This window comes from Rhagoletis pomonella, unplaced genomic scaffold (assembly GCF_013731165.1).
Source record: "Rhagoletis pomonella isolate Grant_MI unplaced genomic scaffold, Rhpom_1.0 Rhpom_scaffold_00232, whole genome shotgun sequence".
Taxonomy (NCBI): Eukaryota; Metazoa; Arthropoda; class Insecta; order Diptera; family Tephritidae; genus Rhagoletis; species Rhagoletis pomonella.
In genome coordinates this window covers 37,596-56,629 of record NW_023458786.1, presented here as the reverse complement: position 1 = coordinate 56,629, position 19,034 = coordinate 37,596, and the positions used below count along the sequence as shown (strand labels likewise).

Genomic DNA, 19,034 nt, shown 5'->3' with positions numbered 1-19,034 from the left:
TGATGCGCATGACAAAACACGCACAAATTTTTAAAGATCAACAGTTGCGCAGGTGTGTCTCAAAGCTTGTTCGTTTAGGTAATGTCGCCACGTCGGTACTGGGTGAAATTATAGCACAAGTTGAAGTTAATGGTTTGAATACTAGGCTGACTTCCAAAACGTCAATTGCTTTGCATACGTACAAAGTATAATGTTCCATAACGCCGAACTACAAAATATTGACGTGTACTTTTCCAAAACGCATCCGAAAAGTTATCAAAACGCATCGCTATAGCAGTCAGCGCATCAGAAACAAAGTTGATGCTTTGTTTGTTATTGGTTACCATTGGTGATTTAAAAATGGAAAATTCAGAAAAATTGTTCATTGCTATATTGAATATATAAAATATGCAATATATATGGTTGCAATGTGTCGCAACTCTGCATGTACAAACAGTTTGAATACCGCAGTATAACAGTTTCCAAACATTGCATTGATACATTTTGGAAGTCAGCCCTACTCATGCATTTTTAGTCGTTGAAGATGACAAGCTTAATGTTGACGCAATAGTTGGCTATGATTTTTTACAAAAGTTTGTGGTCACCATGAATTCTGGCAGCTATAAATTTTCACAAATTGACAGTAACGTAGATAATTATAAATCTGCGTACGATATTTTAAACGTTGTATGTACCGAAGTCGAATTAAATGTTGAGCAAAAATACAGTACAGCTATCATGAGCTTGATTACGAATTATAAGCCGGTGAATAATCCAACTGGATCACCCATAAAGTTGAGTATTATTCCTAATGGGAATACAATTTGTTTTCGTAAGAGCCCTAGTCGGGTTTCGGCAACGGAACGAGAGTTTATTCGAAAACAAGTAAATAAATGGCTACAGCAGGGAATCGTTAGGGAGTCGTGCTCTGATATCGCAAGTAAGGTGGTTTTAGCCAAGAAGAAAGATGGCAGTTACAGGCTGTGTGTAGATTTCCGCAAGCTCAATTCTCTTGTTCTGAAGAATCGATTTCCAGTACCTGTAGTCGATAAGGTTCTTGAGAAAATGCAGTGCTAATTATTTTCAAAGAACATAAGGGTTGTTCAAGCGTTTCTCGGATTGACAGGTTACTTCCGAAAATTTGTGCACAATTATGCGGTATTAGCCAGCCGTTGACATCGTTATTAAAAAAAAGACGCCGAATTCAAAACCGGGAGCGGCCAAATTCAGGCTTTTGAGAAATTGAAAGCAGCACTAGCCGAAGAACCGGTACTGAAAATTTTCAAACTAAATGCCAAAACACAATTGCACGTTGATGCATCAAAATATGGTTTTGGTGCAACATTGCTACAACATGAAGATAGGTGGCATCCGGTGTTCTACTGGAGCAAAAAAGACGACGCCACAGGACAGCCGATTACACAGTTATTTTTTTTAGAAGTAAGAGCAGCATATCTAGCTACAAAAATGCTACGACACTACTTAATGGGTATTGAGTTCGACTTGGTAACTGATTGTGCAGTTTTTAAGTGTACAACGAAGAAGAAAGACGTTCCGCGTGAGGTTGTGCAATGGCTAATGTATCTTCAAGATTTTAACTATAAAATAGAGTATCGGGCAGGTAGCAGCATGAAGCATGTTGACAGTTTGAGTCGCTTTTCTGTTATGATTGTAGCTTCAGAAGTCAATGCACGGATCCGCCGAGCACAGCAAAAAGATGAGCATTTAGCAACAGTTGCAGTAATTCTTAAGCAACACCAGTATAACGACTACAAGATCAAGAACCAGCTGATTTTTAAGTGTTGAAGAAATGAATTACCCTGTGTTTCTAATGCACTTCATACAGTACAAATGCAACCCTGTTTTTATGTAATATACTCTGTGTACCATACTTCCGGCTCTCAATAAACTTACTTCAGATCCAACAGGTGTGGCCGCATGCCACGCGTGTAAAGTTTTTATTAAAAAATGATTACGTCATCGACTTCTGCAATTTGCCCGGTAGAAAGACTACGCGGCCATGAAAATTTCGATACCTGGAAAAGGCAAGACAAATCTGGCCTCGTTATCAAAGGCTGCTGGAAAGTGGTCTCGACCGGTGTACTTTCGCAAAAAAGCCATGACATAAACGAGCGTGCCTTGGCAGAAATAACGCTGTTACTACGGCGAAGGAAGCATGGGATGCCCTGTCAAATGCATACGAGGACAACGGATTGACAAGGAAGGTAGAATTGGTCAATATCAAGCTGGAAAATCATGGTTCGATACAAGAGTATATAAACAAACTTATTATGATTGATTTGAAGGTCCGGAATGCAGGGTTGAATACCGACTCCCAGACGATTTTAGGCCATTGGTAATGGCTGTGGAAAATTCGAAGGAACAGCTTACCGTGGATATGGTGAAAAACCTTTTGCTTCAAAATGCAAAATTTGACGGCGGTTCGACGAAAGAAAATGCTGTTTATTAAAATAACCTCAAACGAAAAAATCTAAAATGTCGCGTGTAAAAAGCGACGAATCACATGACGAATAATAGTACGTTTTTGCAAAACGAAAGAAAAAAGAAAAACAAACAATAAGGGTATCGGTGTTGCAAATAAGAGCGAGCTTTCGGTAGAAAGAGTGGGAGATATTGGCATGGTTTTTTAGAAAGCGTAATTGTCAAAAATGTCAAACATGTTCCAGGTCTGTGCGCGAATTTGCTGTCAGTCAGCCAAATGACGAAAGCAGGAAAAATAATTGTTTTTGCGGGGAAAAAATTTAAAATTTTTAACAAAAAAAAAATGATCTTATAGCTACTGCAACAGCTGAGAACGGACTTTATCGTATAGATTGTGAAGTTGTTCTGAAACAAAGCAGTACGTTTATCAGGAAAAGTAGTTAATGCTTGTGGCATCGTAGATTAGCGCATATTTGCGACAGCAGCTTGATTGACGTTAAAAACTCTTGCATAGGCGTAAAATTGGATAAATTCAAACACGAAATATGCAAAGTGTGCGTAAAAGGTAAACAAACGTGAAAACCAAACAAAGACACTGGTACGCGAGCGAGTGCCTTGCCAGAATTGGTGCATTCCGACGTGGTTGGGCTATTCAAATGCAAATCGTTCTCAGGTGCTCGATTTATGGTAACGTTTGTAGATGACTTTTCGCGTAAAGTGTTTATCTATCCAATCAAAAACAAGTCCGACGTATTCACAAAATTCTTTTAGTTCAAAGAAGCAGTCGAAATAAAGGTATTACGTACAGATAATGGCAGGGAGTACGTTAGTAATGTTTTTAATTATTTTTTGAAGAGGCATGGTATTTTGCATCAGGAGACATTCCCATATGCGCCGGAGCAGAACGGCGTAGCTGAGCGCATGAATCGCACGATCGTAGAGCGCATTCGATGTATGTTAATTGATAGCAATCTGAGTCGGAGTTTTGGCCAAAGCTGCCGTAACAGCTGCTTATATCGTAAATCGATGTAGATGTAGTACCCGCAGTCCTGAGGAAATTTGGTCTAAAAAAAACCTAACTTACAGCAATGGTGCATATAAGTAAAGAAAAAAGTAAAGAAGTTAGACCCAAAATCACTTGAGTGTATTATGGTAGGCTATAGTGCCGAAAGCAAAGCATCTCGATTATATAATCCTCAAAAGAGCGAGATCATTATAAGTCGGGATGTATTTTTTCTCAAAAATGAACATAAAGTCAGTAACGATAACCAAGTAGATTATTACTATCCGATGTTAATACGACCAGAAAGTGCAAATTCTGGTGGCGATGCCAGTGGTAATGAATTTGCATCTGTAATAGAAGCTGAAGATGACAACACACATTGTTCCGACGAGTATACTGATGGCTTCGCCAACGATAAAATCGTGTTCCGAATGGATCCAAGTCGTTCACATGACAACTCTGACAGTGCTGGTTGCGCGGCTGACAAAGTGGATGGTGCTGAAGTTCGCAGATCTGAAAGGCTTTTGGGGAAAACCCCACAGCTTTATAACCTTTGTGCTTTGTGTTTCAGGTGATCCTGAATCGTTCGAGAAAGCAGTCGCTGGTGATAATTCTGATGATTGGAAGAAAGCTATGAAAAGTGAATTTGAGTCGTTAATGGTTAATGAGACTTGGGTGCTAGTTGACTTACCTCCTGGCCGAAAAGCAATACCTTCAAAGTGGGTTTTCAAGACGAAACGGGTGTGGTGTTCCAATTCGCAGAAAAGCTAGGCTAGTAGCCAAAGGGTATGGTCAACGCTAGGGAATAGATTACCTTGAAACCTTTGTCCCAGTCGTTAGGTACGAATCTTTAAGATTCCTAATAGCATTAGCTGTCAAGTTCGATATGCGAATTCATCAAATGGATTTTGTTTCGGCGTACCTCAATGGCACACTGAAGGAAGAGGTGTTTATGTCCCAACCACAAGGTTTTAGTGACGGGTCAAACAGAGTATGTAAATTACTGAAAGCCATTTACGGATTGAAGCAGTCCGGGCGTGTTTGGAACAAAACACTCAACATCGAACTGCTCAGAGCACGTCTTACGAGAAGCGACATGGACCAATGCGTCTATTATCGAGTCGCTGATGGTCACTTGATATATATAGCTATCTACGTAGATGACGTTCTGTTATTCTTTAACGATAAGAAGCAGATAGATTCCCTGAAAGTCTCACTAGAAAGTTCGCAATGAATGACATGGGAGAAGCTACAACGGCTCTGGGTATTCGAATAACACGTTCGCCGAATTCAATTAAGATTGATCAGTCGCAATACATTGGCGACTCGTTTCGGTATGGCCGACTGCAATCCCGATGCAACACCGTTGGACTATAATCAAAAACTTTCTATCGATATGTGCCCAAAAGGGGACTATGACAAAGGCCATATGGCAAAACGCCATACATGCAGGCGATAGGATGCCCGTTGTTTGCTGCGCAGGTAACTAGACCCGATATATCCTACAGCGTGAACGTGTTAAGCAGGTACGGTACAAATCCAGACAATCCATTGGGAGGCTGTGAAGAGAGTACCTGAAGCAGTCACAAGGTAATGTTGTTGGTTACTGCGATGCTGATTGGGCTGGAGACATAGATGGCAGGCGTTCGACTACTGGGTACGTTTTTACATTCCAATCTGGAGCTATTGCTTGGTCGACGAAAAGACAATCGCGCTTTCATCAACAGAGGCAGAATTTATGTCTTTAGTTGCTGCTATCCAGGAGTCCGTTTGGCTGAAAAGATTGGAAGGCGAGCTTATACCTCACGATGACTACTGCTTGTCTTTGTATTGCGACAATAAAAGTGTTATCTCGGTAGCGCAAAACAACTCCTACTCATCACGCCCTAAACACATCGATATTAAGGCAAAATTTATCCGTCAACAGATAGAAAATAAAGCTATAGAATTAAAGTATCTGCCCACTAACGAAATGATAGCAGATATTCTAACCAAAGGCATCACTGCGCAAAAATTGAAATATTTGATAGATAAATTCAGCCTTAAGTAATATTTTTTAAATTTATAAATGTAAATGAATGAAATGAATTAATATATTTGCAAATTATATAAGTATATAATGAAGATACATATATACTATATATGTAAATGAAAGACATGATCAACTAAAAGTTTTAAGATAACTAAGTCAGGGAAAGAGTTGAAAAATGAATTACTTATATGGCCCTGTGTTTCTCATGCACTTCATAAAGTACAAATGCAGCCCTGTTTTTATGTAATTGTAATGTAGCAACATGGTCGAGCCAGGCGAGGCGGCATGCAGGCATGCTTGCATCCCAAGCTAGCTCGTCGTCGGGGTGGGTCATTTCCGTCTGCCTTGCTGTCAACTACATTAGCAAAAAGTTATTCATGCCTGATACCTAGTGTACTAGTGGAGATGACTATAGCAAATGAGAAGAAAGCAGAGAACAAAGAGATACCAACAAATGAAGAGATGGTCCTGTCCTGTCAGGTGGAGTCATCCCACCCTTCTTCTACGCGAACTTCACGCGAAGCCTTGGGCGTTGTCGTGACTCCTCACCAACTTTACAACGCCCCCTAAGCTGACATCAGTCCGTCTATCTATAAGTCCGTCATTGTCAACGTTTGTACACTCCCACTTCCCCTCTGCTGCACAAGCGCAACACCCACACTAAAAATTTCGTGCTTAGCACTTCATTGCGGAAACCCAACACTTAACCAAAATCAACCTCAAATCATTCCTTTCCTTTTTTTCTCACTTTATTATTACATCAAACTTTAACCCTAATTACAACAAAAAAGTCCAACACTTAACTCTAAAACTCAAATTCACAATCCAATTTTTAACTCTACAACTCAAACTCTAAAATTCCATATTTAACTCTAACACTCAGATTCAAAATCCAATATTTAACTTTACCTCAACCTCTAAAACTCCATCTTGGACCATACCTACACGAAATACTTAAACCTAATCTCAATCCCTATCTACTCCTAACATAAAATTCCAGTTTAAATCCACGTACCCTAATGCTAGCTAAATTCTATTGTTATACCTCTAAGGGCCGTTTGCACCATGTCTAGTTAACGCTAACTGGAGGTACATCCTTCAGTTAAGCACGTTAACTGCTTTATCGATCACATGTTATATGATGGGTGTCGATAACGTCGATAAAGATGTTTAACTGGGAGTTAGAATTAACTAGACATGGTGCAAACGGCCCTAAGCGACCTACAACACATTCATTACCGCGCAATCTGAAGAGTTCCTTAATTAAATATCAAATTCAATTGCCATAACAATATTAAATGAACTTCAAAAATTTACAAAATTAACTTACGGTGGTAACCCAATGGATTCATGTATATCTGCAATTACATACGTATGTGCACTTAATGTGCATGTGCGTATGTAAATATATATAAATATATATATGTATGTAAATAATAATGTAGGCAAATTTCGCACTCACCTTGGTCTCCAGAAATGATGGCGCCAGCACTCTGTTGAGAACCTGTTTGGGAGAATTAGAACCCTAACATACATACATATAATCTAAGATATTTCATGCATATGCTCGCCTTCTGCCACGTTGCTGAGGCGTCGACCTATCAGTCTTCTACGAGCGGGTCATAACAAGCGTGCGGGAAACTCAAAATAATACAAGGGTGAATGAAATTATTATTTAAAAATTTAAGCTACCTGTACGTAAATTAAAGACACAATTAATTCAACGTCGCGATTAACTCAAATTCAGGCCTTAACGCGAAACTTTAGGCTACATCTATCTACATATCTATAAACATATGCATACATATATGTATATGGATATACATATGCTCATATAAGTGAAGAATAGCTAAAATAAAGTGAAAATACGTATGGAGCCGAACGAAAGGAAAAAAAACGTGTTGAGCCCAACCAAAAAAATTTACAGTAACAAGGTGAAATTAATGAGTGGCAAAAACTAGATGCTTTGGAAAAAAAATACGTACGGCAAAATCGATTATTACTTACAAAAATTAAAAAAAAAAACCTAAATAAAATAATCAGTCTAAAGCAAGATGCTAACGACAAAAAAGCGACCACCCTACTACTGGCAATTTGACGTTAAATTAAATACGAAAACAACAAAACGGCAAGTAGAACTACGTATATGTATGTACCCTGGCATGTATGTACATATGCATAAAAATTTAACCAAAATAGAATATAAAATCCAACTGGAACTATGCTCCCGGCGCTGCTGTTCATCGACGGTATATGTGGAGCGATAGTCTCCACTGCTCTCTCCCACACTGCTGCCGTCGATGTTATGCTCCTCTCCACTGTTGTGCTCCTCCTCTGCTTGATGGAATCCACATGTATTTCGAGTGGCCGTTGACCTACTCCGGCCGGGATATTTTAATCAGCTGTTCCTGGTGATGTTGTTGCTGCTGGCTCTAATTATTAGCCGGGTTATCGGCACAGCTGTAGGGCTTAGATATGGGCCACCTTGTCGAGTCGCCGGGTGACAGTTAAGGTGGTTTCGAATCTTGCATGAACGTATGCACATATGTATATGCCCGAGTACGTTTGTACACTTGCGCTGATGCCCGGCCCTTGTTGGTGTGCTTTATTTGCCGGTGCGGGTGGTTGTGGGCCGTAGGAGGTAGCGTTTACGCATATATGGGCGTATGTATGTATTTTTATTTGGCTGCAACTCCAAAGTTTTCTTCCTGAATGCTTGGGCTGATTTTTCGGGTTTAAACTACCGTGTTGTTGTAAAACAATGGAGGTCGCTTCGCTGTGTTAGCAGGCGACCTGAAATCAATAAAAACTTCCATTTAGCCCTCTTTGATATATTTAAGATTTTAATCTCGCGTACACTTTTGCTACATTTGAGTCTCACACATCTAGGTACATGGACATATGCGTATCAAAGGTGTCAAATAAAAGTGTTCGCACTTACCTCCAGATCCAGAATGTGACTTTGATGACCCCAGGTACCGCTAGTATCCTGGTAGAGCACTGGGCGACCGTATTCACTCACTTTAACTTTAAAACTTTAAACTTTATTACTTATACCACAAGCAACCACTTTAAAATTACACTTAACTTTCACTGTACAGTACCACCGCCACTTTCGTTTTAAGAACCGCTTGTCTCAGTTTTGGTCCTTATATATATTTCTACGTCAAGTGACCGATTCCGTATTAGTTATGTTTATATTTACTTATTTATGTACAAAGGAATACATAGAAAATACGGTATAAGTCGAACATTCACACATACACACACATACTCAAGACTGCTTCACCGAACCATAATTCTAGCGAACTTTCTCACTCTAACGTAGTTACTTTCTTTTGGGCATCATGCATGTGTTTTACATAGAGGTTTGATCGGCTTACAGACACACACACACACAATTTAACATCAAAGTATCTGGCAAGCAACTGGCGCTACAGGCTCGGACCCGCCGATGGTTCCCGCACCATGGAGCGTGTGACTAAAAAGATAACTAACGCGGCTGGTTGCAAGGCCATGCTTCGGCCTAACGTGTGGCCTCGACCCACAACTTAAAGCCGGGCTTCTTTCCTGTTGCTCGTCGGTTGAGTTTGCTCGTACTGGTCACTGGGTGTGTACACATACATCCGTACACGTATAGCTAAGGACAGTACCACAGGTCTACTACTACATCAATATCACTGATGGAAATAGAATAAAATAAATTAAACTAACACAGTAGGATAAAGTACATAAATAGTTAAATAAAATAAATAAATAAATAAATAATTACAAAAATAAATAGTAAAAATAAATAAATAAACAAAATATCACAGAATTTATGTAGTCAAGTAGTAAAATAAATAAATAAATTTAAAAAAAGTAAATAAATTAAAAAAAGTAAATAAATTTAAAAATAATTACCATAATAAATAATGAAAATAAATGAAAAAGCAAAATATCACAGAATTTATGTAGTCAAGTAGTAAAATAAAAAATAAATTTAAAAAAATAAATAAATTTAAAAATAATTACCATAATACATAATAAAGATAAATAAATAAGGTCAGGTATGCTAAACTAGGTAAACTAAGTCAAAATTCATGTAACACTTGGCACAAGGACAACATTTAACAAATATCTACACAGCAAAAATGTCCTTAGCATGGTATACCCCGATCTTTCTTTCCACTGATATCACCGAGTTCATACATCGAGTTTCCTATTGCCTTTAGAATAATGCATTTGACCTGTTTTGGGCCTAATTTGGCATTATAGTTCTCGATTTGTGAACTCTGTTTAAAATTGCGGCGATATACCACTTGTCCAGTTCGGAATCTCACTTCCTTACTTCGCGTGTTATAAACCTTTTCGATGCGTTCGTGGGCTAGCTTCAGCTCTTTAATAATTTTCTCCCTAATCAATTGAATATTATCTTTTCCCGTGGTGATTTCGCTATCAGAGTCCCTAAGTGCGCCCAGCTTTCGATATAACTCATACGATGCAGCATGTTGTATCATTGGTATCCCAAAGAGGGCGGAATATGGTGAAGTACCAATTGCTGAATGAACCACACTACGAAGGGCGAAAGCTGCGTCACTAACATGGTTGTCCCAATTTTTCTGATAGTCCTTTATATACGATCTAATGATCTGAAGGACAGACCGATTTACCCTTTCGGCAGTATTCGCCTGTTTTCACATGTTTTGTACCATATCTTTCAGCAAAGGTTTTGAAGGTCTCTGATACGAATTGCTTTCCGTTGTCGGAATGAATGTATTCGGGTACCACGAATACATGGAAAACTTCTTTTTCAAGGAATTTAACAACTTCTGCTGGCGTAGCCTTTCTCATAGGTTTGAGGAACACGAACTTGGAGAAGTGGTCGAGACATATAAACACATACACATTACCATTGGACGTACGAGGATAGGGATCCATGAAATCAATGAACAAACGCTGAAAAGGTCGCTCTGTCACGTGTTGTCTGCCCATCGGAGGCTTATGAAAAGAGTTCTGAGTTTTGTTGCCCTTACAAATATCACAGCTTGTTATATATTTTTGAACTTCAGCGACCATACCTGGGCTATAATATTTTTCCCTTATTCTGGCTAACGTTTTATGAGTCCCGCCATGCCCTGCGGAAGACGAGTCATGTGAGGATTCCACCAGACCCTGCCGCAGCTCAGTTGGCACCCATAGTTTCCAGGCGTGGTCCTCTTGAAGCCTGTCCCCCCGACTGAACTGGGTCTTTTAATAAAGGAATCCGTCTGATATATAAAACTCAGGCAATTTACCGCTGTTGTCAGTTATAATTTTCTTTAATTCCTCATATTCTTTCGTTTTGAAAAATAGCGAGTTTTAACAAATATCCATCATTCTGTCGCTTATCGTCATTTCATCCATGCCTACTCTAGACAGCGCATCGGGAACAATGTTTTGAGTCCATCTCGCTAGTCGCCCTGAGAGGTGCTCTTGATGCATTAGCCATTTTAGGCTTGCGTGATCGGTGATCACTGTGAAGGGCAAGCCCTCCACATAAGGCCTGAATCGTTTTATGCTCAAAACTGCTGCGTAGCATTCTAACTCCGTAATGCTGTAATTGCGCTGAGCTTTGTTTAGCTTTGCAGAGATATACGCAATCGGTCATTCGTTACCGTCCTCGTCTAGTTGGAAAAGCACACCCCCCACTCTGTCAGTCGAAGCGTCGCACTGTATGTAAAAACGTTTGTTAAAGTCCGGGTGGGTCAACACTGGGGCTGAAATGAGGTTTTGCTTTAAGCGCTCAAGAGCAGTCCTTGCGTCGTCTGTCATCCTAAACTTCTTAATCTGCTTCTTAGAGCTGCAATTGTGGCGTAATCTCGTATGAACCTACGGTACCACCCTGACATCCCTAGGAACCTTCTGAGTTGTTTTGGGGTCTTCGGCTCTGGGAAATCCCTCACTGCTTCAATATTTTTGGTATCTGTGCGTATGCATCCATCGCCTACCACATAGCCTAGGTACCTAACTTCTTTAAAACAAAATTTACTCTTTTCCACATTTATAGTTAGTTTGGCCGCACGCAGACATTTAGCGACCTTTTCGAGCAAACACAAATGTGACGAAAAATCAACAGAACAAACAAGTCGTCTAAGTAAACAAACACAAAGTCACGAAGAAAAGCGGTGATGACCTTGTCCATTAGCCTGCACATTCGTTGTGCTGCGTTGCACAAACCGAATGGCATCACCGTAAAATGGTACAAAGGTCTACCTGGTACAGTGAACGCAGTCTTTTCTCTGGACTTCTTTTCAAGCGGAATTTGCCAGAAGGCGTCTTTGAGGTCTATCGCCGATATAAATCGCGTATTTTGTAGTCTGCTCAAGATCTCGTCAATGTGTGGCAGAGGGTACGCGTCCTTCACTTTACGTTCGTTCACTTCTCTCGCGTCAAGACATAAGCGGTTTTTCGTCCCTTTGATGACCAACGATACAGGTAAGCTCCAGCTACTGTTGCTCTCCTCGATTACGCCCATCTCCAACAATCGGTCTAGTTCGTTGTAAATAAGCTTTTGGATTGCGGGCGATATAGTTTTCGTTGGTCACTTCAATGACATGCTCCTCAACGTCAGTCTTCCCTAGCCCTAGGACTGCGAACGAAGGAAATTGCATTTTTACTTTGTCCAAAGCAAGACTTTGCTCCAGGGTAAGTTTGTTGCACCGCGTCAAATGATAAGTCAACCTCGGCGGGCACTAAATCTGCAACGACAGTGCTGCCAGAACAAACATTCATTCCTCTGCTAACCACATTCATACCGAAAACTTGCCAAAAATCGACACCCAAATATACTTCTTGCTGCAGGCCCGGTACAATCAAAAATTCCATCTCTTTCGCCACATTATCCCCCCTGCAGTGAAATCCCAAACCAGTTAGAAAAAATACTAGTTCATAAACTAGTATGTGCCTACCAGTTCGACATTTTCGAAGAACTTAAGCGTTCAGCGACATCTGCCTTTGAATTGCCAAAGCCTAAAATAAAACGCAATTAATTGCTTTTCTTACAAATGTCGGCTGTGGCGTCACGTGAAGACTACTGGTTCTGGTTCTGGGATCGCAGGTTCGAGGCCGATTGGAGGTGGTTAAGATTTTTAAAGTTAGATCATTTCCCTGCGCCCGGGCTTGAACCTGGTACCTCAGGCATAACACGCGAGTGCTTTGCTCTGTAGGCCATTGCGACTGTTGGAGCGCCGCGAGCAAAAAGGCATACTAATGCTTTTCATAGGGGATGAATTGGCAGACTATCTCATCAACTGGTATGATGCTACTAGTATTTCTACTAGTAGATGCTGATGCATAGCCTGACAATTGACATCTCGTAGGACATCGCAATGTTAAAAACACCAGTCGCCAACATTGAAAAAGGATAGAACTTGAACTAGTTAGACTGAAACGCAAACTGGTAGAATTCTATTTCACAACTAGTAGCTTTCCCTGCAGGGCCATTCCACTGGGAGCGTTATTACACCTGTCACTGCGGTTTCACCACCGTTTGCCGTTCTAATATGTTGGCCCTTGATAGCTATTGGCCCTTATTATGGGTTGCATTCGATTTTCGATCTTCGCTGGTTATCGAAGATCGAAAGTTAAATTCGTATTATGAGCTATGCAACCGTGTCGAAATTTTCGTTGAGTATCGGATTTTCTGTCGAACAGAATTTTGCTTTCGATGGAGTAGCGAAGTGTTAGAAAATTGTGAAAAATGTATGATTTTGCAGTTGTTTTCTTACTTTTTGGCGGGAAGACACTAATTTTAAACAATTTTTTATAAATCTCATGCAGTTTTAACGTCGTGAATACAAAACACAAGCTCGAAAGGCTGCTTTTACTTGTGAAGGAAAATCCCAATACTCAGCTGGCATGATCTCTGAGAACAAATCATAGAGCTGTGGATAGTTTTAAAATATTTTAAATAGATTTGGCTCACAAACGCCTCTTTAGACAGTCGGAAGTTTTTAGTAAATCTGTAGACAAATTTCTTAAATATATTTTATGTCAAAATATATTGTAAAGACTACACTTAAATAGAGCTCTCGATTTTGTTCGCACATTTTCAAACAGCCCGGGTATATGAGCAGCGAGTACTCGCATACTTGTTCAATGCTTATTACTCGAAAATTTTCGAGCATGAGCTCGAGCAATTCGAGTTTTTTCGAGTAATTTGAGCAATGTTTTTTTTTATTATATTGATATTTTTGGTAGCAACTTTTAAAATTTTTCAAATTATTGATATATAATGCAAAGATCGTTACATTGGTATTTAATAATATAATTTATTTAACATGAAATAGAAAGCAGCTGCTGACAAATACAATTTACAAATTTTCTTTTGCTTATGAAATTGTTCAAAAACTCGAAAATTTTGAACAAACATTTGAGCAGTTGAGCAATGAACGAGTTTCGAGCGAGTATCGAGCTACTCGCATAGCTCGATACCCGGGTATCTAGAGCTCTACACTTAAACTCTTAAACATTTACTACTCCTGGTCAGTTCACTAAACTCTCATCCTCTGACGAATCGTTGAACCCCAGAACTTCGTTGTACTATTTTTACCACGTTTTTATAAACTTGCTTTCTTTTTTATTTCATTTTAATTTGCACAAATTTACATAAATATGTATAAGCACACTATTTAGTTTGTTCGATTTGTAAACAAAGCTTCTCATCGGTGAAAAATATGCTATTGTGAACAACATAAACGAGCGAAGTTCACAATAGCGCCATTCTTCATAGAATGAGCGCCATAATACCACTTGAAAATTCGTTCGATCAGCACTTTCGACCACAGTCGAAGATCGAATGTAACTCATAATAGGGGCTATTATCTTATCTTCCTTGCCTTCGAGTATTACACTTGCGTTTTTTCCTAAGCAACTCGCCCCGGCTCCTGAGTCTAAAAGCGCTAACACCTCCTGTCTCCCTATTCTGGTTTTCCCAAAAAATCTGTTGTCCCCCTTGATGGTAACAATAGTGGAAATAATCTTATTATGTATCCTCTTGAGATTCTTTTTCTTGGCCCTCATCTTCTGGATTTTAGCAAAGTTCCTATTTCTCTTCTTCCCTATAATTCCCTCACAAAAAATCCGCCTGCGTGCCTCTTCGTATTCGATCTTCCTTTGGTGTAGACTCTTCCTAATAATGCTCCTGTCTTCTTCGCTGTTTTCCTGTTCTTTATCATTATTTTCACTGGTAAATGTGTTTCTGCTAAGGACCCTGACCACTTGTTTTCCGGGTTCTCCTCCATCTGGCGTGAGTCCCCGGTTATCTCGGCCAGTTTTAAGTTTCCCTGCACTGGTTTAAACACACAATAAGACGTATCACCTCCACAAGAAAAACAAATCATATTATGAAACTTACGTACTATTTTTTTGGGCTTCGGTGGGATTTTTGGAAAAATGGTCAACGGGCATACCACAGGTTAAAACATAACATGAGGTGGAAAGGTAATGGACAAAACGAACCTACGGTGGACAAAGACACATTAGGATGACTAGACGAGGACACATTAGATTGAACACTCACATACTGCTGTGGCTTTTTACGTTGAATTCTACCGATTTTTTCTACTTTCCTATCTTCTATATTTTCTAATTTTGAAGGCTCCGTGAAATCTATCTCATTAACCTGTTTTGGTCTATTCCTGTTATCGCGCATCACCTTTTCAGCCCTCTTACACTCACTTTTGAGATCCGCTAGCGTGTCCATTTTTGAGGCAAAAGTTAGATTCGCGAGGTACGGCTTAAGGTTTCCCCTAATAATGCCTACCAACTCCTTCTGTGGTATTTTTTTTCTAAGGCGGAATGTCAGACTGTGAACGTCTCCGTAGAAATCATCGAAAGATTCCTGAACCTGTTGCTTCCTTTCCATGAGTTCCCTAATTATCTCTTAGTCTGATTCGGCTGTCTTGAAGTGGTTTAACAGTTCAGGCTTAAGTTCAAAATAGCCGAAGCTCGGGTCATCAGCATTGTCTTCAAGAATCTGCCAATACCACTTCAAGGCATTACCGGTAACCAGACAATGAAAACAAGTGAACAACTGGTAGTGCGAAATACCGTATTGTTCACGCAACTTTTCGATTCTAAAAATGAAACGTTCTACTGTAATCCCCTTGGCAGATCCGTCGACGTGCCACTTATCTAGGTCAATTTTCTTCAAAGTTCTGGACTAACTAAGCGCACTCGAACTACTTCGTCCACTAGCCCCGTCCTCACCACGGCTACGTTCTGCATCTATTGGCCTCTCGCTTCGGTTTTCTGGTGTTGACGCCATGCCTACCCTGGTTGGTTGTGCGTGTGTCGAAGCTTCCACACCAGCTAAGCCTCGCATGTGGGGGACCTCAGTCATACATTGAGCTAACATATCACTGTTTTGCGCCATCATTCGGCTCAGCTGCTCAGTATCTATTGACTTCAGACGACCTAGGTCCTCCACCTGCAGACTTCTAACTACCCGCGGCAGCGTCACTAGATGGCATATTCAGCTCGTCCTGCTCTGACATTTCTAAAATCTCGTATAGTTTTCGAGAGAAACTAAGGGTATTGTTTCACGTGTTAATGGCTACCTCGGTAGTTATTATGACCGAAGATTGCGAATTTTCCTCGTGTCTTAATGTCGCAAACACCCTAGCCGTGCACCTGTTAAAATAATCGGTGGGCAGGAAGTCCACCGGATATGAAATGCCTGTGTCTATTTGGGTGAAGAGAGACCCAACGACTTGGTTCTCTAATGGTCCTATTATGTATGGCGACTGGTGTCTAGTAGACGTGGCTACCAGTATCGTACTTTGTATTACGTATAGCGATTAATCTCACTATACAGAAAAACGCAGAAAACATCCCTGAGTTTGCTTTTTTGACATGTACATTTCGAAGTAATTGGCAACTTTGCTCCAATGTGTTTGACAATTCATGTAAACAAATAAAAAAATCGTTACAACCGGGAAACATTTATGGCCCTTTTATGTATGGCGACTGGTGTCTAGTTGCCGGTCTAGTAGCCGTCGCTACCAGTATCGTACTTTGTATTACGTATAGCGATTAATCTCAGTATACAGAAAAACGCAGAAAACATCCCTGAGTTTGCTTTTTTGACACGTACATTTCGAAGTAATTGGCAACTTCGCTCCAATGTGTTTGACAATTTATGTAAACAAAAAAAAAAATCGTTACAACCGGGAAACATTTATATTTATAAAAATAAAGTAGCAGAATGATCAGCAGCTATGAGTTATTTTTCGCAACTCGGGAAGAGTGTGCAAACGTTGCTCTAATACGGCGTCACATAAGGGATCGCTCCAATCCTTAGGATCTACCAGTTGTTAAGTAAGTTAAAAAGATCGTCATGTACATATTTCTTTAACAAATCTATACCTCCAGGTTCGTAAGCAATTTTCGGATATCAAAGGAAGCATTTGTATATTTGTTGGAGGAACTATCCCCTCATTTCAAAAGCAGCTTTCGATCAACTGCGGTACCTCCAATTCTTAAACTCTGCGCAGTGCTCCGTTTCTTTGCGGAAGGGAGTTATCAAAAATGCCAAGGGAATGATTTCAATATTGACATCTCCCAACCCACTATGTCAGTAATACTAACTGAAGTTACTTCTTTAATCGAGCAGAAGATTTGTCCCAGGCACATCAAATTTGACACTAGCGAAGAAGAGCAGAGTAAAAACAAAATACATTTTTACAATAAGAGTGGATTTCCAGGTGTGTTGGGTTGTGTGGATGGCACTCATGTGCACATTTTAGCACCTGAAAAGGAACTGCAACACCTGTACATAAACAGAAAAGGATTTTTCAGTATAAACGCGTTAATGGTAAGTTAGTTTCCGCATATTTTTCTTGGATACACCCAAATTCATTATTACCTAGGTTTGCGATTTCAATATGAACATAACGTATGTCGATGCCAGATATCCAGGAGCCACACATGATGCCTTCATATGGAATAATAGTAGACTCAAGGAAATTATGTCGAATAACACAGGAGAAAACACATGGCTTTTAGGTGATATTTTGAAGCACAACCTGTAGGAAGATTCTGTAACCAGTTAGCAACAATTTTCGGATCGATATAGCAAGTTGCCGACGTGTGATGAATGTCGAAGTGTTGCTGCGATAGCAACAAGTGAATTGCAGAACCTGCCTGATTGAATCTTTAAAATTACATATTGTTTAATTGGTATTCGTTAAGTTGAATTTTCTTTCGTTTAAGTTCCGCCTCTAAATTCATATTTTCTTTTAATAGTTCAAATTTTTCTTTTTTTTAAATCATGATTTTGTTCAGCATATTTGCTCATTTTGTATGTATTTTTTTCTATTTTTTTTTTTAATTTTGTGCTATAGCCGAGTTATTTAAAGTTTTCGACTTTAACATGTCCACTTTCATTTCTTCAATATTTTTTTTTTGCCTTTTTTTTGGAACAGTTATCGAAATATTTGGCGAAGAACTGCATGACGGCTCTACGTTTTGTTCGTCTTCGTCCATTTCCACAATACCAAACACATTGCCGGGTGGATTTACACTTACGTCTGTGTGTAAAATATCTGCTATCACTTGCTCGAGTGCAGATAACGTTTGCTCCTCTGATGGGCCTCCACCAGTCGTTCTTATATTTCGGTTATTTGCACTAAGTTTCTTCTTGGTTTTGGCCTTGTAGTTAATCCATACCTACACAAATGTATGTATACATATGTACATGAAAATGCTTATTGCAGTATGTACATATATTTTAATAAAAATTATTACCCGCTGCCACTCTTTTCCAGATCTATTTGGAGGGCCGAAACTATTTATTTCGGTAGCAAAAGCGTACCATTGTTCGTCGTTTTGGATTTTGTTTTGTCCAAATGTCCGTGTTCCTCTTGCAATTCCTGGGTTGGATTGCATTAAATGCGCCAAATGCTCAAATTGCTTGCTATTAGTAATTTTTACTGGCCTGGAGAAATATCAAACTGTTAATTATATACCAATATAAATAGAATTTACATATTACTACAATTTTTCTGCCATGATCACAATTTGTTTCAGCTTTCTCCTCCGAAATTCGCAAAATATAACAATGGCGACTGATGCTGATCAGTTGCTTCAATTTGACGTTTGTGTATACTATAAAAAGAGATGGTAGCCATACATAATACAGAAAATTGCGCTACCAGACTCAGTAGCCTTGCCAGTAGCCGACAGTCAGTAGCGAGTTGCCATACGTAATGTGAATTTCAGTCTATGGTTTCCCATCGGCTTATCAGTCGCCATACATAATAGGGCCATTAAGCTCTCGCTACGCTTCGTGCGACTCTACGGTTCGAGTTCAGCTGTCCTAATCCTCCTGGTACTATTTCTTCACTCTCACGCTCGTCCATTCACACAAATAATTTTGACGATAAGTATTCAGTCACTTTCGCAAAAAGCTCAATTCAGTGACGCCAAAAGATAAAAAAAATTCGATAAAAAACTCAAACGTTTCCAAACAAATATTCAAACTTCAAAAAAAATTATAATTCAAAGAAAATATAATTAACACTATAAGGGGATTCAGAAAAAAACTAAAAATTCAAC

The 19,034-nt window shown here is 39.5% G+C and overlaps 1 protein-coding gene across 1 annotated transcript; it reads left to right on the top strand.

Annotated features, from left to right (window-relative positions):
- Window positions 1-17,049: 17,049 nt before the first annotated feature.
- LOC118750422 (putative nuclease HARBI1) lies at window positions 17,050-17,725 on the top strand. Its single transcript, XM_036485140.1, has 2 exons — window positions 17,050-17,292; window positions 17,348-17,725. The coding sequence occupies exons 1-2, from the start codon at window positions 17,050-17,052 to the stop codon at window positions 17,507-17,509; spliced, it is 405 nt and encodes a 134-aa protein (XP_036341033.1). The 3' UTR covers window positions 17,510-17,725.
- Window positions 17,726-19,034: the final 1,309 nt, after the last annotated feature.